We start from the raw sequence: 26,962 nt of genomic DNA, 5'->3' as shown, positions 1-26,962 counted from the left end.
CATTTAACATCTTGTTGTGCATGTCATATAGGCATTCATCGGTTATCGGCATGTGATGTAATAACTGATGAATGCCTGTATGATAGCACATTAAAGCAGCATTTTGCATCCTTTTCTATGATTTTTCTCAACCGCACTGACTCCACTATGCCATAACGACATACATAACTAGCTTATCTATTTATATCTTACTTCAAATGGTGGCATAAAAGTCGAAAAATTTGCAACTTTCAATTTTGTTTTCTCCAAGATATTTTCTTGGCTAATATCTTAGTTTGCTGTTTTGTGATTGATATATATGTAAAAAACCTAGATGGACATGTCAGAAAAGTAGAAAACGGGGACCAAACGCAAAATGTTGATTTAAGATGTTGAACGCGCGCGTTGCGCGCTAAAAAATTTGATTATATTTTTCGGGCAAGTCGTTTCAGCCCCCCAAATCAAATCAGGCTCCTACGCCTATGACCCTGGCTACTCGAAGGAACCAGGGTTAGAGTAGCAGCTCCCTGAAGGAACAGCGGAACCCTGTTTACCTGCTGCTTGTGTCTTTATAAATAGTTAACAATCTTTACAAGAAACGCGCTTTTCATCCGCCGCTGGGTTGATTGAAAGAAATTAATAACTTTGGAGATGGAAATTGCAGTAAACTTTGATACATGTATCACTTAGCTAAAGTTATGGGTTTCTTCACCTGGCCTGCTAGTATAGCGTACTGTACGATCGTGACAAAGAATGCACCTACAATGAGAATGATAAGAGTTAAGTGCTACACACATCCCAAATAGTCGGTTCAGTTTATGACGTCAGGGATCTAGTCGTGAAACTTCTGACGTTGCGGTCCAGCCTTCGGATTTTGCACATAATGTGTACAGTTGTACACGTCCACTGCATGCTCCAAAAAATCGAGAAATTTCTAGCCTGTCACTTCACTGAGCAAAGCAGACCCTGGGAGGAATTTAAACTTAGAAGACTTACGGTTGAACCGTATCTGTTGCAGTTGGATTATACACCATGGCACAGTATTCTCTTCCTGACTTCCAGTTTGTATTCTGCATATTTAGTGTGATTTTTGTTACTCATTTAGGATTTTTCTGCAGTTCCGAGGACGTAGATTCACAGGCAGAGTTGAACGATAATCCCGACCATGGCAGGGAGAAGCTCCCAACAGTGTTCATACCACTTCTAGCAAGAAACAAAGCTCACTCTCTACCAACATTTCTAGCCTACTTAGAAAATTTGAATTACCCAAAAGATCGTATAACGCTATGGTATGTGGTATTTCCATATTTATTTGAACATAATATTGTTTGGTTTACTAGGGAAAGACTTTCTTTAAGTGAAAGTAAGGCCTAACTAAGTTGAAAACAAAACTGTAGTTTCGTGAAACTAGTTTTGTACATTATTTCTCGCACCGGGTACACTGAATGACAGTTTATCAGTACAGTTGAGCGATTTGGATTTTCCTTGATATCCATTGTTGATCAAATCCTTAAGTGCGTCAATTATGAGCCCACCATGCTACATGTTTGCAGCCTTTTCAATCTACTGGATGTAACTTAACATTAAGTCTATGCAACATCTTGTGGTTTTCCAGAAGGTATCCAGTCAAAATGTCCCTTTACCAAAACGTCCCCGCTATTTTAAGACCAAAATTAGACCAAAAAATTATAATCAGTTGGAATGCAAGTGTGGATGTTTTTAGTTCAAATCAAAGAGTAAGGATAAGTATAGTTTAGGTTGATAACACAGTTTTTCGGAGTGGGAAGTGACGGTAATGAGGGCGGAAACATTTTTGAGTTTAATTTTCTTAGATAAGATAATATAAATAGAAAAGGGAATGCAAGAGGGCTGTAGGGTAATAGAATTTTTTAAACACGAGTTGGTTTCTGAATGAATATCCAATATTGAGGGAAGGGAATAAAAAAGATTTTTTTTTTTTACGTACAACAAGTTACTTTTGGAATATGCGATATGAAGTGATATATATTTTCCTACAGCACATACGTTTATTTTTTTTTCTTGTATAGTACACGCATCCAAATTCTTTTTTAATTCCTCTTGTATAATATTTTTTGTTTTCCTTAATTCGTTAATTCACTGAAAAACATATAGCATATAGCTTTTTCATACCAAATATAATTAAACGATATAGTCCTTCATGATTTATTTATAGCGACTGTAATCCAACTTGCATGCCGATAACTTAGCCAAATTAATCAAATTAATATATATTCACAACTGTGAATGAATGTGATAGAAGGGGACGTTTTGACTTACGAGGACGTTTTGACCAACGGGGACGTTTTGACCAAAAGCAGGGACGTTTTGTTACGGGGACGTTTTGGTAAAGGGACGTTTTGACTGGTAAGCTTCCAGAAGGTGCTTGGCGAGTGACAGCTCTAGAGAATTTGCTCATTTATTTAAGGTCTATGCGAAATAAAGCATAGGCTATCTTTTAAGTTAGAATAGCTCACTGATTCGCATTATTTATGCACAATAATGATCCTTTAACGTTGTCTGTGCACAAGTAAACATGTTTCCACTCAATTGCTGCAAATTGAACTAAGTTTGTGGAAAATCTGTGATGTGCAACTGAAAGAATGCCAATATGACCACAGTACCACAAACTTACCGTTTAAATAGACTGATACTTATTGGTTTTTGCATGTACAGGGAATGTACATGGCCAGATGTGAGTTTCTTGTTATCATGTACAGTACCATCCAGTGTGTGGATTTGGTATTTGTGGTTGAGTTAATATGTTGATTTCAGTGGTTCCAAAACAATCCCACTCCCAGGGTTGCAGGCTTTGCCTACTGCAGTGGTGTTGCACTGGATGCCTTTACCTTAACTTAAGTACAATATCTCTCTGTGTGAGAAATTGGTCTTTCTTCTCTTTTTTATTCCATCTTTATTGAAATAATCTTTGCATATCATTATCATTTGTACAAATTAGGTCTTTACAAATTCGCAAGATGACAATTACACATGATAACATTAATAACAAGCAAGAACCCAAAGAAAAGCATTAGTTGAATAATAACAAGCAAGAAGTAAATGCTGATTTGAATGACCCATAACTTATATAAGACCTAATTCATATGAGGAAGTTGTATTTTCCAGTTGTGCAAAATTCATTGCAAATTCTAGCCTCTTCTCTTACTTTTTTCTTTTATAAAAAAATGTAATATTTTTAGTGGAAGATCAAAAAGTTATAATGATGCTTGAATGACCCATAACTTATATAAGACCTAATTCATATGAGGAAGTTGTATTTTCCAATTGTAAAACAAATTTCCACTTGTGCAAAAAATTCATTGCAAATTCTAGCCTCTTCTCTTACTTTTTTCTTTGATGAAAAATGTAATATTTTAAGTGGAAGATCAAAAAAAAAACGATGCTTTAATAGTAACTATTATCTGAAATTTGAGAAGTCTCTTTTGGAGAAAGGAAATTAAAGACCAAACACCAATGTTCAACATCCAAAATGAAATTAGAGATGATTTCACATTCCCAAACCAAATGAATTGTAATTTTTCATCTGTAAATTACAGAAGGAACATAAAGCATTATCACATTTGTTGACATTCATGAGCAACAAAAAAAAAAGTATTTGTGCCAAGAATGTGGTGAAGGAAAAAAAATTGAAAGTACAGTACTGGATTTTGCTATTTTTTACCAAAGCGAATGGTGACTGAAAATGGCTTACAAACCTTGTTCATTTATATGAAAATCTAGGACCTGATTCCATTTCTCAATGGCAGCTGAAGGAGTAGAAACTAAAGACCATGTTAAAGTGTTATAAATAAATTGAGAAAGGTTGGTTGTAGAAATTAGTCTGATGCTGGTGTACTTATTAACATATCACTCAGAGTACAGTAGAGTTCAGTTTGAAAATGACACATGACTGGTAAATCTCTGTTTATACATCGAAGGAGAGGGTATGATATTAAACTGGTGTTAATTCATTCCATGATCAGCTCATCCTTAGGGTAGGTTTATAAATGAATTATTGCCCTGCTTTCAAATCCTATATCAGTAAGGATGAACTCAGTTTCTTGTTTACAATTTATCATTAAGAGTACATGCTTTGTAATAATTAGAGAGTCCTGGAATTGTTACTATCCCTTTTTTTCTGGAGGAAACAAGAATCCATTGGACATTTTCTGACAACTATATGGAGTTGCATATCTTCAATATATATGTACTTGTTTGCAAATAAGTTTGTTAAAATTAACTTATTTTCACAGAGTTTTAATTAACATTTGAACTTTGCAGCGTGACATAAATTGCTGCATGACTTTTTGAAAATAAGCATGCATAGAACAAGAAAATGTAATCCCAATGACTAATATTGGTTTATAATTTCAGCTGGGGTTGATTTTGTTCTTCCGGAAGAAACTGGAAGAAATTGGAAGAAACTTGAGACTCAGTTTCTATTTGTAGATAAAGCTGACACTGGACAAAGAACATGATGGTACCATTCCTAAACTGTAAATAACTGCAAAAAACACATACTGTATTATCCTCATAGATTCAATGTTCCCACCTTGGAAAAAAAATTGATAAATGTTTTCAATATTAATTAATATAATTATAATTACATACAAGAAACATTAAAAAATGATCACTAGATTACACTGCAATCATTTGGTTCTAAAAATGCACAGAGTCTTCATAGTAAGACTAAGGTTTGTTTAAGAGACAGCAATATCAGTTGGACACTCTGCGTACTGTTCACTTGAAGCATTTAATACATGTATGCTTAGTATCTGATGTGTTTTTACAGTACTTGGTACAGTATAAACAGAAGCATCACAACAGCAAAGAGAGGCCAACAGTACATAGTAATTACTCTGTTCACCCGGGGAATACATATTTGACTAGTTTCGTGCAAGAAAATGCTAAACAAAATGGACATATTGCAATACAAGTGCAAAAAGATACTGTACAGTTTAAACAGTGTTTACATCTATGATTTTCTACAACTAGGTAGTAAGTTAGTAACATAGTATTTTATAACTAGACAAATTTCTTTACTTTAAAAACTCTAACTTTGAACACTATATAACATAAGACCCTGACATGCTGAACGTACTGTATACATACTGTAGGGCCGTGTGGCAACTTATGTGTTATGTGTGATAAAGCGTACATGTGTATCAATCCTTTGATTTGGCTAGTCATGTCATTTTTGATGGTACGTCTATTATGGATTTCATATTTAAATAGCATATACAGTTCTAAGTGATGTGATCATCATTTGACCATGCGCCTCTGAGGCTGTATTGCTACGTAGACCAGTATTAAGTGAAGGAAGTCATACTCAGACGAAGAGATGCGAGATACTGCAGATTCCGGAAGTCACAGAGATGATAAATTCAGCTCTTCATAAAGCTGAAAGTGTTCACATGTGGCTGATAGTAGTACTATACACATTGTATCGCAGAGCTCCATGTTGTTAATTACTTAGTTTTATTTTAGGTTACAGTATATAGTCTTTTGATTTCATCAGTGATTCACTGGTCATTTGTTAGTAGCACAGTGCTAAGTTATATTCTGCTATGTATAGTTGTTTTGTTAATTTCATCTCACAGTATATTCTTTGTTGTTTAAAAAAGGCCTCTTTCTCAATGTGTTCCTTTGTTCTGTTTATAAATAAATACTTGCCCTATAATGTGGAGACATCAGATTCGGTTTTTGTCAAAACTAGTCGATTATACTCTTGATTTCTTATAAGTTCTGCTACCTGCAATTTTTGCACCCTACCTAATTTCTACTAATTATATAATGTGTTTTAATTGTTTGTTTTTTTTTCAACTGAAAAGAAAGTAAATCAACTTTCACCAGTGCTGTGGACATCTTGTTTTATTGCTGTGTTTGTACTTGTGACCATTTGAATCAAAGTACTTCACCCTCATCATATCTGGTTCCTTCACATATTTTCCAAAAATTTCTGCCCTTGATACATGTATGTTTACAACATATACACCTCTCTATGTTCTTGTGTGTTGCTTCAAGCAAGGATATACTGTACCATTGTAATCCACATATATGTGCTGTTAGCTACATTGATATACAAAGAAGGTGCAGTACTTGTCTGTAATGTTTATTTATATTTTTAAGGATCTGGAACGAAGTACAGTTAATAATAACAAACAGTTCTTGCTAGTGCATCTCACGGCCATAGATTTCATACAGATCTATACTGCACACATTTATAACACAACTAGCTACTGTATACATGTACAGTTGTCCAATGACACACAGAGCAATGAAGGGGCATGCATGCTGAATATATGGCACTACAGGGCCAGTATACTGCACTACAGTATATACATTGTCTTGTTTTAATAATATAATAATAATAAATGAGACTTATATAGCGCCAAATCAGTAAACAAAAGTTACTGCTCAAAGCGCTTTACAAAGAAAGTAAATTAATTTACAAAAGAACAAGTGAAAAAATGGGTCTTAAGTAGACTTTTGAAAGTAGAAAGTTTATAGCATGTTCGAATGTGATCTGGTAACTTGTTCCAGAGATAAGACCCAGAGTATTGGAAGCTTCTGTAACCATAGTTCTTCAATCGTGGTTTTGGAACAGTTAAAAACAGTTTGTTGGAGGAACGAAGTGTGCGAGTTGGAGTATATGGCAAGAGAAGTTGTGACAGGTACACAGGCCGTTCAAGATGTTTTACATATTTATCAAACCAAATTATTGGACTCTTATCATTTCCTGTCTCAGTGTGTTAAAGAAACTGAATGTCCTGTAAATGGTGATGTTTTTTACTGACTTATGGTATCTGAAGGAGGAAACAGGAGTATTTTATCAGCTTTACTGCCAGTTTCCTCAATTGAAGACTTAACTTTAGATATGGGTCAAGTTGGAAAGGATTTGGTATCACTTTATGGTACAAAAGTCTTAATGTGCTATAAACAGGTCAAATAGCAAGTGGACAAAAAGTCAACCAGAAAAAAAAGAAAAAAAAATTACAAAGATGATAAAAGACATCACCTGATTTTACCAGACATAATTTTTGCTATAAATTTAAAATTTTGCTATTAATTCAAAGGTAATTTAATCTAAAGTGGGAAAACTTATTTCATATTATCATTATAATGTACAGTACGTATCATTAAGTTTATCTTTAAGTTGTTCAGTAGACAGACCTGTAAAATACCTCAGAATCTAAATGAAAGAACTAGATACAGGATGCAAATGATGTGATACTTGGCAAAAACTCCCCCATTTTTGAAATCATCATTTGTGTATCAATTGGTAATGGTTAAATTTACACAATTTTTCTACTATCTACCGATCATCAAATTTGTACTCATCTACAATCTGCATTTATTGTTTCACCCTAGGATTCGTACGGATCACAACGAAGACAACACTACCTACGTTATCTACGAATGGGCCCTACATGTCCAGCATCTTTACCACAGGGTAGATTTCAACTTTTCTTTGGAGCCTGCCGCTTTCGAAGGCGAAACTGGTCCATACGATTGGCCAGAGGAGAGATTTAATCATCTGATAGACCTACGAGAACAGGCGCTAAAGCAGGCTAGGATGGACTGGGCAGATTATTTATTTGTGAGTATTTTAGCGGCCTTTCCTCTCTGTGTACCAATCCTCTCTTTTACTTCCATCTGTGGAAAATATAGTAATCTGTCTTTTAATTGCTGTACTGTATATCAGACCTTTTTTTTTTTTGTGTTTTCCTTTTTCTTACGGTGTCCATAAGTTCTACCCCACCTGAAGAAGCTGTGGTCCCATGCAGCTCAAAAAGATTTATATGGCCCCTATATTCACATTATACCTGTCTCCTTACTACTTCTGTCCCCTCTACAGTGACCTTTGCCTTTATATTCTCATAGAAGCATTATAGACTAGTAACATTGACAAATAATACACATTGAAAATGGCATGTTATATTTTACTCTTAGTAAGAAGAAAAGGAGAAACACAAATAAAAGAAAGAGAAAAATAAATAAAAGAAAGAGAAACAGGCCTAGAATTTCATAATTTTATCCACTTGCTGGAAAATACCAACTGTGGATAACAAAAACATAACAAAAATCTCAGTGTGCATCAAATGAAATACCCACTGACATTTCTCTTGAATTAAAACAACACCAATGACATCTTCCTATACTGGTAACAAAATCCAAAGTGGTGTTTTGTACTGGAAAAATGGAGAAATCCACTGGCTATAAATTAGCCAGAAAATAGCTGGGTTTATAGGGATAATTTCTTTTCTTTGATATTGATTCTCTCTTAGTTAAGTTTAGTTTAGTAGAAAAAAAGGATCAGGAAGGACACTCCAGTCCCCATCAAGGACTCTAACTAGAGAGAGAAAAAAACAGAAGACACAAAAAATCAGACCCGATTACAATGCTTAAATTGCTTGTCCAAAGCATTCTTAAACCCATTCACACTACATGCAAGTACAACTTTCTCAGGCAAACCATTCCACTCATTCACAACCCTATTTGAAAAAAAAGTTATGCCGAATATTAATCCTACTGCAGGCGATGTTGCAGTGGCCTGCAGCTGCCCACAGTATGTCTATTTGACATAGTGCCTAATAGTATTCTGTATATAACTTCCAATGTGCCAGAAATACCTACAGAATGTCTAGGACTCTGTGTCACCACTCTCTGATATTTAAATATATAGGAATATAGACAGACTGCATTATAGTGGTGAAACTGGCAGTTAAAAGCATAATACTCATTTTGATTGGTGCAGTCATTTTCAGGGCTTAAAGTCCAATTATTGATTAAACTGTTAAGGCATAAAACATGCTATTATAGGTATCTATATACTGCATTTACCGGTTTATTATGAAAACATATATGCATAAGCTATTGGGCCAGTTAACTGCTTGGAATGGTTTCCAAGGCAATGAAAGCCCCAAGGATAGCAGACACAGGGACAGCTATATGTAAAAGGTCAGTAACCTTGGTAATAGAAGAAACAGCCTCAAGTCTGCCAGGAGTATGGTTGAATATGTAAGGCAGAAGGTTGAACATATTAAAGCAATACAGTATTTAGCGAGTTGTATATGTAGAAGTTATGTACATTCTGGATATTGGAGTGTAACTGATGCACTGCAGTGTATGTGGAGGATGACAGGTGCGTAGCCAAGGGGGGGGGGGAGATCAAGGGGGCTAGCTTATTTTTTGTATTTTTTTATGATATCGCTAGTAATTTCAAAATAGAAAATGCTTAGATGCAACTTAACAAGGCCTGGGAACTTGGGGAAGTGCCATTTCCAGTGATCTGGGAGGCATTTCCGGCCAAAATTTTCTTGTACTCAAAATTTTCTTGTACTCGCGCCAACCCATGGTGGCGCTATGCCTACAGGCTTCGCCCCTCCCTTGGCGAATTCCTCACTACGCGCCTGAAGGATGATATTTTATTTTAACGTATACATGTGTACTTGTAAATCTGTTCTCAATTGCTCATACAGTACAATATGGCAGGTCTTATAATACAATGAGCTGTGTTTCACAACAGAGCTAGATGTCTGTGTAGAAAGTCAGGATATTCTACAGAAGAGTAGCTCTTTGTTCAAATATATTAAAGTGATGAAATGTTAAAGAAAATGAAAAGAAATGAAATTAGTACTCCTGTGGTGGATTGACAATCTGGGTAATCACTAATCCCATTGTATAGAAAATCACAAAGAATGATTAATATGTTTAAAAGTACTTGGTACCCTCCACACATTCAATAATTGTGTATGGGAAGCAGGATGCGGGACAGAACCTTACGGGTTACCGTAAATCTCAGATCAAATTTTAACCCTGGAGGTGTTTCAGTGTGATTAATGATTGCACATTATGTCATAATCAACTCTATGTACAAATATCATAACATACTGTAGTCCTCAATTCAAATTTCTCTAAATGGCACGAAATTGACAGAGCTATACATAGGAAATGGTTTGTTTTGACATTGCAAGTGTACTGTACAGAGGCCATTCATGGTTATAACTCCTATTTGTTTTATATTATGTGGTGCTATAATTTCTTCATAGAGTAATCACCTTGTAACCTTGTGCCTGCATAATTGATGACATCAAAGGACCAATGTCAGTGGTCAAAGGTCAAAAAACCTAAAATTTTGCCATAGTCAGTTGTCTTGGTACAGAGTGTAAGTGAGCTCAAAAATGCCTTGGATGCCTTCTCCAAAGCCAGCCAAAGAGTTTCCATCTGTTTTGGGATTTACCTTTAATTTCTAGTATTAGGATTCCATATCCTTCCTTTATCCTTTTTTCTACTAAACTTTAAACTAAGCTATACGTAAAAAGAGTGGATTCCAGCCAGTTAACAAAGATAGCAACTACTGCAGATGCATTCAGACCTAACCCAACGATCACTTCCCGTCATGGGTGAGATCTGCAACTCCATGGATTGCCCTCTTGTAAGAGTTAGTTGATCAGTATTTCAGTATCTGTCAATTAGTCCAAATTGCTACCGGAATACTTTTCCCATTGTTCAGCACTGACGGCATGACCTTTTTCTTTTTTCTTTTGTTTCGTTTCTTTTACCGATAAAACTGAGTGAAATCCATATACTGTAACTCTATATCTCCCTTTCAGAAATCTAACCAGAAAAAAATATTCCTATTGTGTCTTTTCCACCAATTATGTAACCTTAGAGACACGTATTGGTTTGGTACGCTGAGATGGTCTGATCTGTTTCCCTTTCACATGAAGTAAACTCTACCAGGAAAAAAACTCATGTTACAATTATTTAATGTAAAGCAGCTTTTTTGAATTTTTGTCGATAAATTTTCTCCTGCTGTTCCATATTTCGATAACAAAGTAGTTGATTAGCTTCACTATAGTTGTTTAATAGCAAAATAATGAAGGAAAGTAAAAATAAATGTTGATGTTTTTCTTACGATGTGCTACAAATTTACATGCATGTCCGTGCAAATACGGATATGAAACATACCATTTTTTTGGTTGGAGAATTGAACCCAATTCATTAATTAATCACTTGTTAAGTTTGAGGAACCCTCGCTTAGTGAGAATATTCTGGGGGGGGGGGGGACTGGGACGCCTTGAGTAAGGGTAATTGATTGCAATGATCTTTTAATTTGTAAAAGGGATATTCTGACATCATCGGTCAGTATTATGGTCATTAAATGTGTCAAAAGATTACCTTGCGATATAGTTGCACTATTCTTACTCATTTTGTACCTGGCATAGTTGGATCCAGAACTTTGACCAGATGTCAAAGTACACTTCTATGGTGTCATAACTAACAAGGTGAAGTGATTTTCTTAAGTTAGAGAACACACTATATAGGTCATGTTACACTGCCCCATGATGTAGAGATTACTTGTCCAAGACTGACGTCACTCACGACTGCAAGGTGCATTCTCATTTAGTGCTGGTTTGAATTTGAATACCAGTATTGAACCCCCTATTTTACCCTCCACCTTCCCCACTCCACCTTCCCTACACCCACCTTCCACCTTTCCCACACCCACTAGTATCCCAGGCTGCATTCCTCTCCCAACAATAAAATAACAGATTCCCAGGTAACACACCTACCACAGTTACCACACCTACCCGCACTCTTGTGAGAGTGAGAACAGTTTTTCACATTTCATGGGTAGATATATCCTAATAATTATGAAGCCTGTAACCGCTCATCTGGTCATTTCTCTGCTGGAATACATCAGTGTCAACTGTCAAGTCTAGAGGGGCAATATGTACACAGTTTGCACTGCCATTGAAACTGACCTCACTGTGACTTTGCCCAAAGCTTTTGTGTTGGAGATCGCACTGCTATGACCAACTGGGCAGAAACCTTTAATTGGTTCATGCTGTGTGTCTGGTGGTTATGCAGTCAGTCTTCTCTTAAACAAGCTTAAAGGGACAGTTATGAATAGTTGAAAGCTATGGATTGTTAATGATGGGACAGGGCTTTGGCTGCATTGTTGGTAACATAATGTACTGTATTATACAGGTATAGATCTCTTGCCGAACAAATGTTATACAGTAATTGAAACATAGCATTTAGAGTATAGCATATATGTGGCAATATATTACAAAATCATCTCATCATCTCAAACCTCTATGTAATATTTCCAAACAAGTATACTTTATCTCTACATAGGTAGCCTATAGGCTTACAATACATTTATATATATATATGTGACTGGCCTCTAGAGCCTACTCTACATATCATTTGGTGCAAGATGTATGTTATTGCTACAATACTCATTATCTGGTAGGGCTCAGTACCAGCTAACTGCTTCCGTTTTGGACAATCAAGAACCGATACTTCATATAGTATAGGTCTCATAGAAAACATTCAGCTGCATACATGTGGAGTCAATCAGGGAAGAATATAGTGATTGGATTTGGTTAACATTTATAATATAGGCAGTCATGTTATTTCAAGGTACTTATTCTATTGTTAACTGTCTGACTTGGAGGATCTACTCCTAGAACACTGTTTTCCTATACATACTGTATGGAGACATAGTGTCTACACAGGCACCATCAGCACTGAACAAAATGGAAAACAGACTTCCTATAATGCCCACATTTTATTTTTCCCATTGTGGCTTTTAACAAGCAGATTCATTCATATGGCAGAGTATATTCTCACTGCAATCTGAATACAGGTGCAGTATATACAGTATCAGTATGTGATATGTACTCATACAGTAGGGAGTATGTTGTTGAACAGATTATATATGAACACTCAACCAAAGACTTCATAATCAAGTCTATGGAAGAGCCGATTCTCAAAAGTTCTACAGATTTATTGTCTATTGCCCCTATAATCTAACCTTGTATTTGAATTTCTCCCACAACAATTGTAAATATGCATCACTGATGGATGCCCAAAGTGTTTTTTTTTTTACTATAAAAAAATAAAAAATAAAAATAAAAAAAGATTAAAAAATGTAAAGCAAAAATAGATGAAAAAAAAGAAAGGAAAGAAAATAAATGACAATTTATGAAACTTCAAATATATTTGTAGTTTCAGTTGTCTGACAAGAGACATTTTGATCTCTTTGATGACAAACCAGCCCTTGGTGGTGTCTGTACCCACCTCCTTGTTTATTTGAATGTGGGTTGTGGTTTGAACCCTCCTCTATCAAGTAAGTGATATTGGAGTACTGTATGGTTGAGCAGTTCATTTAATTCCTGCATGATCCTGCTGTGAAATAGTTTTAAGTTACTCAAAGAGATGGATCCATATATGGAGAGAGCTACAAACATTCCCAGCATAATTAGAATTTTGACTATAAAAATGTTGATGTTGCAAATTATGTCACAACTTGGCATGTGGATCATTTTTCTCTTGCTGCCTCTAATTGCTCTCCTGTCTCAACCATACAGTAGTTGTACTGAATTTTCATATATCATTGTATGCAAAATGAATTGAACTCTAGGGTTAATGTGTGCATTTAAAACTAAATTGATGTGGTCGCATTGTAACACAAGGATGGACCTTAACTGCTGTGCCTCAACATAATTTTTACCTGAGCTGGTATATAAATGTCATTACATGATTGAAAACATGGTTTAACTGCATGTAGAAAAGCTGGTAAATTCACATGCCTCCCCCCTCTCTCCCTTGTCCTAAACCCAGTTTCTCTCTCTAACAGAGTGTTGTATTGTGTGATTTCCGTACGGAATTTGAACCTAGGTTCTTGAGCTTTCCCATATTTTGGATACTGAAGTATTTACCAAGCGTACACAGCCCAATAAGTACCCTTTTTTTCATATTGAGGGATTTTCTAGCAGTTTTTGAGAAATGGTTGCCGCCCCCCTGTTAGATTTGCATATTGTCTGTAGTGCGTGTAGCAGTTCCGCAAACCTTTCCCACCCTTTTCCCTTATCTCACATTATATGTTGCATACGTATATTTTTTTTTTATCAGCTTTCTCTCAATGTTTCCCTTTCATTCTAAGCTATTAGCAGGGGTTTTGGTGGCTTTTAGCCCTTAGTGGGATTTCTTGAGACATGTTAATTACTACACATTTAATTTCTTTTTGTGACCATAACGGAACAAGAACTACAGTAACAAAGTCCAGTAGTTTTTGTTGTAGTGCTCAGCAAAGGCACCAGTTGAACTTTTAAAATGAATACAATAGGTGACATTTAGTTATGATGTACTACATGCCATACATGACCATTCTTGATTGTTTTGTTATAGATCAAGCTTGACTTACTTCGCTCCGCTCCTCTCTTACCTGTCTCCTTAACCTACACACACCTATCTACTGTACCCTTGCCTATTTACTGGTAACATTCTTGCACTGCAGCCCCAATGACCCTGTCTGAGGTCACCCTCTTCCCTCCAAATCTTCCATTCAAAAGTCTAAGCCGCATTTTAGAGCAAGCTTACAATATCATTGTTTGCAGTAAATATGCCACTATATTAATACATGGCCAATTTGTAGTTTGCACCTCACGAAATCAAACTTACTGTATATGCTGTATACATGTATATTTAATGGCATAAAGTCTGCAGATCTACTCTTTAATCTTAATAGCTTTCCAGCCACCAACATCATGCACAGCCAGTAAATTGTTGTGATTAATTCTAGACCTACCCTTGAGCCAAAGGTGAAAATAAAAATGAAAGAATCTGAAGTGGGAATTACTCAAGATACCTGCTGACCTGACTGTCCTTGGAAAGCTATTACCTTCTTAATTTTCATCCCAGTATGAATTTTTACACCACTAAAAACAGCCTGGATGGTGAATACCATGTGGTAATTATTAAGCGAACCATCAGGCCAGTTTTGTGTAAATTTTGAATTATTTTTAAAATCAAAATTTACAGAGGATCATGCAATTGATTTTCAGACTATACTTGTATGGTTGTACTGTACATGTATGGTGGTGTAACAGGTTATGTGGAAGTGAATTATTGTTTTGAATTATTTTGTGGCAAAGCACTTTCCTTCCTTGTTAAATGTATTTCTGGTATTTTGTTAAATTGAGTTGATATAAAATAAAATGTGATAAAAGGTGGTTGTGACTAGTGCTGGATGACTTGATTGACCTCTTACAGATATCTGACAGGGACATTATTGAAAACAACAACAAACGGTATCTGTATTGGGAGGTGATCAAAAGTGATCATGCATGTCTGTCATGTAGATAAGATCAATGTGTGTGTTTGCCTGGCTCCCACTGTACCAATTTGTATATCTATATATCCTAGAGTGTGCAATCAACTGATATTGTATACACAGTTGTATAAGGAAATGGCAAATTCCGGTGGTTAAGTCTTATCGTAGACAAACATTCCATGGAACATTCTACAGTTTGAAACCAACCAACCAAGTGAGACTTCCTGCAGCGACGAAACCACTTCCTTTGAAATGGTACCATGAGTACAATTTGCTCAATACTCTGTATCTTCTCGTGTGAATTATTTCTTTGCTTTGTTAAGTTTCTAGAACTATCTTCCAGTTTGATGAATGTATTCTGTTAGCATGTTTTGGTGTCCTCTACTCCAAAAGGCTGCATATAATACAGTTAATGTGTACACCATGTATCAAATGGTATTGTGTAGTCCTCCCTTATTTCATATTTTCTGGTAATTATTTTCCGAGGTTAAAATCCCATTTTGCATGATCTTTTTCTCTTTCTTCCTCGTTCCCAGACGGTGGATGTCGATAATTTCCTTCAAAATCCTGACGTGTTACGGATGCTCTTGCAGCAGAACAAGACGCTGGTGGCGCCGATGTTGAACTCTCTGACCATGTACTCAAATTTTTGGGCCGGTGTGAATGCAAAGGTAGAGCCAAAGATGTGAACAATTACTAACTTGTAATGGATAGAAAATTACAATTATGAAACTCTCAAGTCTGGTGTATTTACTTCGCTCCTCGCTTACCTGTCTCCCCACAACCTTAGCACCCTTGTTCTACCGTTCCTAGAATGAACCGGTCACCTTTTGTTTTGGGGTTTTAATGTGACCATATTCAGGGATCTCCAAACTTGTTACATTATGCCAATTTTGCTAAAGTGATTGCAATAATTTTTCAAAGACTAATAAGACATATCAACATCCTAACAACAACGTTACAACAACATTAGGATGTGCTGGAATGCTCAATTTCACAGGATATTTTCCTATTCACTGGTCTACCTACCCATTTAGTGGCCTTGTTATAGTGACTCCCAAAAAACTTGCTTTATCCAAAATGAAATGTTTTGATTAGGGTTGGGTACCATACATTCAGATTTCCCTGGACATGTTTTATTTCTTCTATTTTACTTGTGTATCTGGGTGGATTAACAAATTGTACAAAAATAAATGTGTAGGGTTTTTGCAGTAGATTACAAGAAGTTGTAAGAAAGACAGTGAAAAAACTTTCTTGACAGGGATTTGGTCGTTCCGTTCATAGCTTGAGATTTTTACTTTTAGCCTTCAAATCTGGTACCATTTTCTTGTAGATACCCTACTGAAATTCCCCCCCCCCCCCAGGCCAGGACAACCGGTTCTCATTTCTTCAGAAAATTTATGGTACATTTTAAGAAAGTCACCCAAGATAGAGACTGTGCCCGACCCCCCCCCCCCAACCCCCAAGAAACCAAGGTCTATACTGAGATAAATGGTAGGGTACCCTTAGGGGTGTGCTGTGTGTTGGGTGAGCTCCATGGTGATACTATTGTCTGACTGAACTCGACTACATTGATAAATTCCTTGTCCTTGGAGAAAAGGTTCTTTTGTCCTACTTACTGACATAATAACTTCAATGCTTTCATGATGTTAAAGGTCAGATTCATGACTTTAATGTTCATTTTAGTCTTGATAACCTCACAGACGAAGAAAGAAAAGAAAACAAAAATGATAGAAATGATCTGCTATATATTAAAATAATATTATAGCTTTTCTGGTTGTCAAAATATTCAGCTGTCAACATTTAAAATCCCTGGAGTGGAGTGGAGTGGAGTGGAATGTTCATTTAATGCTAAATAAATGGTGTGGCATCATGGCCTCAATCCAGGTATACCATGAATGTTAGTTTTATATTATTTCATAAACTCTAATACTCCAACCAAAGCATGTTTTTTATGATCTTCATATGAATAAGAAAGCCCCTGTTGGATGCCATTTAACACCATTTGTCTATGAATTCTCACAAGTTTACTGTAAATTACAGTCATGTTTATTGCGTCATATTCCATGTCTACATTTATGATTAAATTTGGCGTTTGATGTTCAATTTTTGTCAGGGGGAAGTAAGAGTTAAATGTCTTGAGGTACTGTTCTTCATTAATTTCTAACTGTAACGTTGCTTCCAGCAGACTGTGACAAATGTGTCTATACAAAAACTAGTTTTTATAAACCTTCATGATCCATGTTTCCTCCAGGGCTACTACAAACGGACTCCAGAGTATGTGCTCATGCTAAAGAGGAACATGACAGGGCTATTCGAGGTCCCGATGATCCACTCCACCTACCTCATAAACCTCCGGCACCGGGTCTCAGATGAACTCAGTTACGTTCCAAGTCAAGCGTACATCAAGAGTAAAAAAGACGTGGATGATATGCTAACGTTTAGACATTCTGCTGAAACTGCAGGTAAATACAGATACTTGTATATTATATATTATATTTAACATATTTAACAGATACTTGGGATGGTATGCTAGTGTTTAGACATTCTGCTCAAACTGCAGGTAAAGAGACAAGATATTTATGTTTAACATATACTAAGGGGGGGGGTGGTCAACTCAGTTCTCTATATATTTCATCAAGAAATAATATCATAGACTAAAACCGTAATTTTTGGTTGTGAAGACAATATTGTAAACCTAGATGGAGGTCAAGATAAATATGTAAGTGTATGTAGAGCAAGTGACCGGTTGTGACGGTCGGGAGCTCATTTTTTTCCCCCTCTTTTTTCAATTTAACTCTTGCAACAATATATAGTATCTGTAATAACTGCATTTTTAAGTTTTCATTTGAAGTTGATATAAATTAGTTGCTCATTCATTAACTGATTCTCTTCCTCCTCTCTGCGTCCAGGTATCCCGATGTACATCCTCAACACTCAAGTATTCGGCAAACTCCTACCTCCCCCAGGATCCAAGGACCATGTGTATGACGAGGCTGAGAGGTTACTTTTTCTCAGGATGGAGGCAATGAGTACGATCAGCTTTAATTTTTTTTTTTTTTCATTTTTTTTTTTTTCATTTTTGGATCGTATTCTGAGCCGCCCGATAAGTATTCATTTCATTTGGGAAGGTTTACAGGTTACGTGGAGTATAACGCTAGTTTTCCCGCCCTTACTGCCCACTGTATATATGTGTATACTCCATCACATGCAATATATGTGATATATATTCCTTTTATGTGTTTTTCATCGCCATCTCTTGTTCACTTCATCAGGATTGATAGAAACAGCATTGATAGAAAAAGGATGTTCATACTGCACGTATGTATGTACGGTAAAATATGCCCCAACTGAGTGCTACATATAGGCCAACAGTTTGATAATTCCTGTTTCTCTTCCTTTGTCTTTGTGTAGTTGAGGAACATGACCAGCCACTTCCAGTCTCTTCCTACATCTCTGACAAATTTCCCGAGCCAGATAAGATGGGGTTTGATGAGATTTATATGATCAACCTGGTGAGAAGACCAAATAGAAGAAGACGGATGATGTTGACCTTAAAAGAGCTTGGAATCGCTGCAAAACCATTCGATGCTGTTGATGGAAAGTATGTTAACTTTTTTCATCTTTTTCAAATGACAAGACATTGAGGTAGCATACAGTATATAAGTTTCCCCTTTTAACCTTTATCCTTTACTTCATCAGACTAAAATAGTTTTTGAATTTATTGTGGAAGTCTTGGCCAGGTGCAAGTTAGAATTCACTGGATAGCTTAACGTGTTGGCCAATTCATGGCAACTTTTATTTGCTATATTATGACAGACTGGATTTTTGGCTCAAGAAAGGTCAAAGGTTTCATTCTTGTATTATGGAGGTCTTCACTCACTTAGACAAGGTCTTGCTAGGCATGAAGTGGTCTGAAACCACGTCAATTGCCCCAAACAATAAGCCAACAATAAACTTGTTATTATGTATGTTAACATCCATTTGGCAATATAGTGCTATTGATTTTAGTACTGAAGATACAAACATTTCACAGCAGTGTCTATTACCAACACCTTTCAGCGGGGAAACCTCTTGAGCAGATTGATAAGAACTCAGTATGAGTGTATCATAAAATGATAATTTTTGCAGTTGTTGAAAAGAATCCCAAAATTGTGGGATATGTTATCTCTTTAGACAGTTTTTATTCTGTCCTGTTAAATGTTTGGAAATGTTCTACTGTACCAACTTGATACATTATACCATAAGAACAGGAGGTACAGTGCTTTGCCTGTTTAAACAAATATCAATTTATCACAAGAAAATGATTTTTGCATTATTACTGGATCTAAGTACAACTTACTGTAGGAAGCTATCCCTGGCAATCCAAACTCTATTAATAAACAAACAGGAAAAAATAATAGAAAGTGATGAAGGTACAACCCGTAAAAGTAAATCCTGTAAGTAAAAATTGCCAGTAGTTTGATCTCATTTTTGTAACACTTTTTTTCAGAGCTATGACTACCACTGAAATCGAGAGACTTGGAATTGACATGCTCCCAGGGTATTTAGACCCCTGGGCAAAGAGAACTCTTACAAAGGGGGAAATTGGATGCTTTCTCAGCCATTACTATATTTGGCAAGAGGTCAGTAACAGACTTTTTATTTATATCTACCTATGAGGTCAGAGACTTGAGTCAATTTTTAGTCTGTGCATAAATTTGCATATATTGACACCTAAAGTCCTCACTGTGACTGTCTTGCCACAACCTTAACACTCTCACTATACCCTGTGTAGTATGAGAGTTAGATATAGAGTGAGATTGCAAATGCTGTTGATAACCCACAAAGTTTTGGGAAAGCTGTGAGATATACCATTGCTGTTATGGCCGTGTTTTTGGTAGAATAACCATCATCTTTTGTTCTTGAAATCATCCATAGTTTATAAATTTTTATTTTCAGGGCCACGTGGGTTACCTTCGCTTTTTGCCTCCCCCCCTTCCCCCTCTCCAAAAGGGAAGAAAGTTGTTAAGCTTTCCTGTTAAAATAGCCATTATTTAACCCTCAGAACTTTGCTATGAGTCAACATCTTCACTCATTTCTTAAAGGTGTATTCTATAGGCATGTGCTTTCTCAAAAGTTTGTTTTCCTTTTGATGATCCTCATTATTTGAAATACGAAATGTGGTACATTTGGAATTATATCTTAGCTAATAAGTATATTCATAGTGCAATGCTTCATCAAGAAGTCACTTTTGGGTAATGAATCATTATCTTCCTTCCTTTTTAAAGAGTTCTACAAACACATTTCAGCATGATATTGATGCAGGTATTATTGAATTATGCTGTTGCCAAGTAACAGTTAAAAAAAATCACCAAATTTATCCATATCTTTGTCATAAAATATGATTAATTTTATTCTTGTTTTCACTGGAATTATTTTCAAACTAGATATGCTCCTTTAAGTATCCTGCATGACTCAGGATTTAACCTTCACACCACCAGCATCGGAAATTCAACAGAGATTTGTCATCACATTCTGACTTCATCTGTTTTTGAAATCATCAATTTATAGATTCACAGTGACATTTCAATAACCTTAAACAACTTTGTGTCAGTCTGTTATTAACTTCTGGCAGCCATTGCCAGGATTGTGATCTACATGGTAGGTCAAAAGGTCAGTTATGAAACAGATTCCTGAAAGCGGTATCCGATGGGATTGAACAGGTGTTTCGGCTGCTTCCCATAATTTAATATTGTCTACCCATCAGTGGTAGTCGGTCTGCAAAATTTACGTTCAGTTTAATTCCCTTGGAAAAAATAGAACAGATGTAATTGTCTGGGTTCTGATCTAGCAGAGAATTTAAACATGTAGAGAGGATAAATATAAAGGACTTGCAACTTCAAAGTTTGAAATAAATGGTCAAACCATTTAGGTTGTTACAGCAGGTTGCAAAACTTTAATTACTCTTCTGGATTTAAGCAATTGTACAGTGACACAAAACCTGAGCTAGTTATGCTAAATTGGCTGTAAATGGGTGCTAAGATTTGAATGTGTTTTTTAACAGGTCCTATAGGCATTGGTCTGACAGTTTGGAATACCTATTTTCATGCTATTAATAAGTTTGTAACACACATTTCTGTGAACAAATTTACATGGTGATGTAAGATGGATTTGACTCTATTTACTGAATTTTGGTACTGTCAAGGAATCCATCTTTTGGTTTCACATTTTAATGCCTTAAATCTAAAAGTAGTAAAGCTATTCCTTTGCATACTCTTCCTTGCACAGACCAGCTCTGCTCGTAAATTCAAGAACATTGTTACTTGCTTAAATTTAGTACTTGTACCAGCTGGTTGTGATGTAATGTACAGAATTATCGTCATGGTGATTCTAGGCAGCCAGCTGGTTGTGAAGTACTATTGGGTATTGTTGTCATGGTGAATGCAGCCAGCCTGCTGGTTGTGATAATACTGTACAATATTAGCACATACGCTAGGCCTCCTACATTGCTTGCATTGTGGAAGCCAAATTAACATTAATTTGCATATTAAGCTCTGCGCTAGTGTTATTGCTGTCGTCAGCAAGTAATGCTTGAGGTTAATTACAAATATTTACCAGAATTTAAAATTATAAGAGGATAAAGAAATGAACCTTAAGTTGAAATAAATGGTCAACCATTTAGGTTAAGGTTGATCACAACTGGTTGAGAAACTTGGAAAGTTCATATCTTGGATTTCATATGTGACTGACTAGTTTACACAAAAATGGCTAGATATGCTAAAATGGCCGTAAAAAAAAAGCTGAATACTGCCATAGACCTGTGCATAGATATGTGGCTGAAACTGTATCATTCCACACCTTATTTTGCTTCATGACGACTTTTATAAACTATTTTTTTTATCGTTCCCTCAAGGTCGTGGAGAAAGGGTACGAGAAAATCCTCATTATTGAAGACGATGTCAGATTCGAGTACAAATTCAGGGCTAAAATGTTTTACCTAGAGGAGGAGATTTCTCAGAAGGGACACAAATGGGATTTGATGTGAGTACCATGTTTATATCATTCTGAAGTTTATGTTTGTAGAGATTTGTGGTATTTGCTTGTAGTTCTATATTTTCATCACTCATTTGTTGGTCAGGGTTTGGTGCCTCTTGTCAGTATCCATTATAATTGTTTAGAATATATGTCTTACAGTATTCTTAGCCCTATTCAAGTTCATGAACAACTACTTGGTCAGTTTTCATGATAGATTTACTTGAGATGTAAGAGGTCTTTCGGAAAGGATAGGAGGCGATCTGACAGTTTTAGGGGAGGCAAAGGTATTTCCATGCTGCTACTTGGAAACCTATCTAAGTATCGTGCTCCCAACAGTCAACATTATTGTTTTATCAGATAAACCCTTTGTCAATTTACAAAAGTTACTTTACTTTATCTCATATATATATTTATCTCAACTAAATATCTTGTGAGATTTCGCCTAATGTTTAACATCAATTTTCTTTGTGCATGACAAAAATTGCCACCAGGTTGTGTTTGTTACTCTTCAATGTAGAAAATTAACAGCCATTTTTTTTTTATACAAGTCAACTTTTTCTACCATAGCACATTTCCAAATGTTATCAGTGTTGGTCTTAAATTTTACCATGCTATAATTGCCCAAACCCTTTTTGAGGCTCAGATCATTCCAATAAATGGCAGATACAGACAAGTGTTGGATTAAACAATAGTATGCTTTAAAGTGAAGGTAAATGCTTTGAGAAGATATAAAATGATTGACCTACATATGACCTTTCAGGATATTTGATAGCTACAACTGATAACCTTTCAGAAGACTAGTGTTTCTAGTAATTACTTACTTCCCCTTGTTGACTTGTTGTTATTAGTTCCTGTTTTCATTCTTCATTGGCATGTTCCTTAAACACAAACATTAAATGATATGCAGACAGCTAGTTATTGACTAACATTGTGTCCTTCCTATTTATGAGTCTTTTTTCCCCTCAAAAATATCATTTGAATGATTGATTTTCACATCTGGGATCAAAGTCTGGCTTTTGTACCAGGCAGTGAGTCTCTGTAGTAATCACTATTTGTTGACATCAGCGAAACTGCCCTGAGGCATTGTCAACAATTGAATCAGTGATATATATATTGTACTGTATGTATGTTTAAAGGTGTCTGCTATCAAACTGCCTTCCTCAGTTTATATATGAGGCTTAGAGGACAAGTATTTTTAAAACTCCCCTTCTTTACTCATCAGTCATTCAAAAATTAAGATGATTAGTCAGGATTTATTCTTTGTCAAATAAACTGTTACTGGTGCAGCCAAGAAGGGTAGTTGCCTTCCTCTAGTGGATCCCCAAAAAAGGGGGCATCTTTGAGGTCGACACCACTCTTCAATACATTGCCTCTGTAGTGCAATGCGGTACAATGCAGTAGTATGTGTTGCAATGGGGGATATGCAATATATTTAACTTTGATGTTTGAAACATTCAGTATTTCAAAGTCCATAGTTTATGGGAATTGTCTGCACGGATTATACCAAGAGAATTGAGCTGTTTTCTGGACTCTTCACTTGCTTCGTGGACTTTGAGTGTATGCGCTAGTTCATGCTAAGGTTGGCACTACAACACTATCATCAATGATGTAGTCTGTAAATTCATAGACAGTTTAGTAAAGATACTGATAGATTTGAGCATTTTTCTAGAGTCTTGTCATCTTAATGTGAAAGGAAACTCACAAAACCATCACATTTCCAATATCTGACATAATGTTAACGTGTTATCAATATAGATTGTTTAAAAGTCACTCTATGATACTACTACAAATTAGTACTACTACTACTAACTGCTACTCTCTTCGATATTGGATTGTGTACGGTAAACCGCATTTAACAGCACTGTGTAAATTTGAAGTTTGAATTTGTTGAAGGAGTTCACTTTAGAGACATGACTCAAGAAGGTTGTTTGTGCTCTTGAAGGCCATCAAGAGTCACTCAAACTTGATGATGTGAACAGGTGTGTTGTTAACTCTCTCAGCAATATTGATTAAATTAACTGTGTGACTTTTACCTTACTTAGACAGCTTATGAAAGAAGTCAGGTGTGAGTCAGTTGGGGGACAATGAACAAAGATCCCGTTTGCTGTAATAATTTGATATATCAGCAAGTTTTCAGGCTTGCTGCAAACTAGGGGGTAGCTTTCCTGTTTTTTCTTATCTTTCTTGTCTTTTCCTGAGCCCTGACTTTCTCAATTGTCAGTGGTTGGAGTTCAACAACCTTTTAGACCTTAGAAGAGAGTTTATGGAAAGGTGTAACTCTCTGAAGAGCATTTTTGCTCGAAATGTTTCCAAAGGCAGATGGAAGTAACATGGGTTTTCTAGCATTCTTAAGTAAAGATCACAAAATCCAGTAAGCTTCACATGGCACGTTTTCTGCGGCCCAAGAGGTGGTTTTAAAGACCCTGTTTAACGCAGCCTAAGGGGCTTAATAGCAAGAGGAAACAGGAATATATAAATACCATGTAACCTTGGGGATACTGTATATGTATAGATCCTATGTGGGATAGAATATTCCAACATAATTGGATGGAAATTGAGTTGGTAGAATAGTCTGATGTTTTATTCCCCCAGATGATGCAATATGTCTGTTATTATCATTGCAGTGTTTGGGGCCTTTAAATGATTGGGTACAAAAGTTTCACTTTGTTCAGGGAATCATTAATCCAGTATCGAGTCACAAAATGCTATGTAAAATTGTCAGATTGCTACTCCAAAGATGTACAGTACAGCAGTTTTCCACACAGGAGCAATAGTATTTTATAAGAGACAAAAGTTCAAACTTAAGATCTGCTACAGAAAAGTTTGAACTCTAAATTAAGTTCCCTTGTGTCCAATCTGGTCGATTTCATGCCCACCCCATCATTACATCATGGATAGCTTTCAGTACTGACACAGTGTAACATAGTATTTTCCTCGGGAGTTAAAAAATGCCTCTGGTAAAAGTTTAACTTTAAAATTTACACTGTTAGAAACCTTTGTGTTTTTCCAAGGCTCTGAAACTGAATATGGTATGGATGTAGGGAATCTTGAAATACAGTTGGCACTAAATTAAGATGACTGGCATTTAACCTAGATTTCCCATATATGCATCCTTGAGTTACATCAGGGCTGACATCATTTCATGACCTTTGCTAGTGTAATATGCATTCAGTAACTTGTCTGGTAATGAAATTTGGGATCAGTCAGCATGATGTTACTTACACATTGACTCATGAGCTATTTTTGTGTCAAAGGTCACATATATTATACCTTGAAAGGAGATGTTCCCCTGTGACCTGTCATGCCTGTAGGTGTGGTGATATTGTTATTGCATTTGCTGTACAGTGTCCATCATGTGGTACTATTATGGTCCTTTGTGATAGTTGATGTAACATACACATATATGTGAAAATAAATATTAAAGCAAATATGACATTAAAGGAAATAACAGATTCTTTGCTACCTTTCAAGTCAGTCAGTCAGTGAGTCTGTCAGTATGTCACTCAATCAGTCAGTCAATCAATAAGTTAGTCACGCAGTCAGTCAATCAGTCACCCAATAAGTCAGTCTTTCGGTCTGTCTGTCAGTCAGTCTGTCAGCCAGACGTATAGACAGTCAGTCGAACAAGTCAATCAGTCAGTCAGTGATTTGGTCTTCAGACAATCTTCAAATGAAAAATCTATTAAGTAGATTTATACATCGTCAGTCAATTAATTAATCCAGAGTTTAACAAATAAGAGAACAGAATATAAACAGCGCTTAAAGAGAGTTGAATCTCAGTCTGATAAATCTACCTACCTTTATCCTCTTCTGCCCTCACCTCTCTACTATTAAACCTGCTACATCAGTGTAGGAAATAATCAAGCACAAAATTGCCATAGTGAGGTAGTTGTCTCATGTTTCTTAGCCCAGCTGGTGCATTGGCTTGTACATGTACGATTTGTGCCATTCGAGTGCTCACCCCATAAATACCCACGGTAGGGAATGTCTTAGTAACTGTCAAAATCAGTCATAAAAACATCAACCCATCTCTTAAATGATTTCTTCATTGCTTCTCCAGCTATGTCGGTCGCAAGATTCTCAACGGCAAATCGGAAAGCTACCTGAATGGATCCAAGATATTGGTGCATCCCAGCTACAGCTATTGGACTCTAAGTTATATGTTGACGCTAGAGGGGGCAAAGAAGCTGCTGGCTCAGAAACCTCTAGGAAGGATGGTACCAGTCGATGAATACCTTCCCATCATGTACAATAAACACCCAAGGTCAGGGAAGTTCAAGATTTGTTGTTAAATTGTTTATTTTCATTAATATTCTAGACTTCCCATGTCTGGTGATTGGGTTAGTAAGATCCAGTGTAGAATGTGTTTGCATTGTTTTTATTTAGTTTTTTATTGCTTTATTTATATGTTCTATTCTTACTCTGAATATAAACAAGGCCATTCAAAAACTGTCCAATACAGTTCCTTCCGTTTTGTTATAGTCATATGCAATATGTTTGCCAAACCTGCTCATTTTGTTCCAAGAGCTATAGTTAACAGAATGGCAATTTTTGCAGTAATTTGAAGTTCGGGTGCCAACTTTCTGAATTTTTACTAATAACTAAATAGTTTCAATTTAATTTATGCTTAATTCTGAATCAACATATTTCTAACAGTGAAAAAGATTCTGGACTTTGTGTACTGGTTTACAAACTTTCCAGAGAGACCCATAAATATGATTTATTTTCAGACATAACTGAAATAAGAGTTCTCAGTTTACAATTTACAAAACATATCTCTATCAAACTTATCCTTAATTATGTGGTTGGTGTTAGATG

At 36.0% G+C, this 26,962-nt stretch overlaps 1 protein-coding gene across 1 annotated transcript in view; it reads left to right on the top strand.

Moving 5' to 3' along the window:
- Positions 1–826: 826 nt before the first annotated feature.
- The window catches only part of LOC139964211 (procollagen galactosyltransferase 2-like), a 32,172-nt gene continuing 6,036 nt past the window's right edge, over positions 827–26,962 (top strand). The window contains exons 1-9 of the mRNA XM_071965637.1: positions 827–1,268; positions 7,369–7,597; positions 15,664–15,798; positions 17,382–17,592; positions 18,040–18,159; positions 18,542–18,731; positions 19,620–19,752; positions 22,023–22,150; positions 26,205–26,408. Of these exons, the coding sequence (XP_071821738.1) occupies positions 1,012–1,268; positions 7,369–7,597; positions 15,664–15,798; positions 17,382–17,592; positions 18,040–18,159; positions 18,542–18,731; positions 19,620–19,752; positions 22,023–22,150; positions 26,205–26,408 (1,607 nt within the window). The 5' untranslated portion in view covers positions 827–1,011. The remainder of the gene's footprint in view (positions 1,269–7,368; positions 7,598–15,663; positions 15,799–17,381; positions 17,593–18,039; positions 18,160–18,541; positions 18,732–19,619; positions 19,753–22,022; positions 22,151–26,204; positions 26,409–26,962) is intronic.

The sequence above is a fragment of the Apostichopus japonicus genome, chromosome 22 (genome assembly GCF_037975245.1).
Source record: "Apostichopus japonicus isolate 1M-3 chromosome 22, ASM3797524v1, whole genome shotgun sequence".
In the NCBI taxonomy this organism is placed as follows: Eukaryota; Metazoa; Echinodermata; class Holothuroidea; order Aspidochirotida; family Stichopodidae; genus Apostichopus; species Apostichopus japonicus.
The sequence above is the reverse complement of the archived record's forward strand: the minus strand, read 5'-3'. Positions and strand labels throughout refer to the sequence as shown.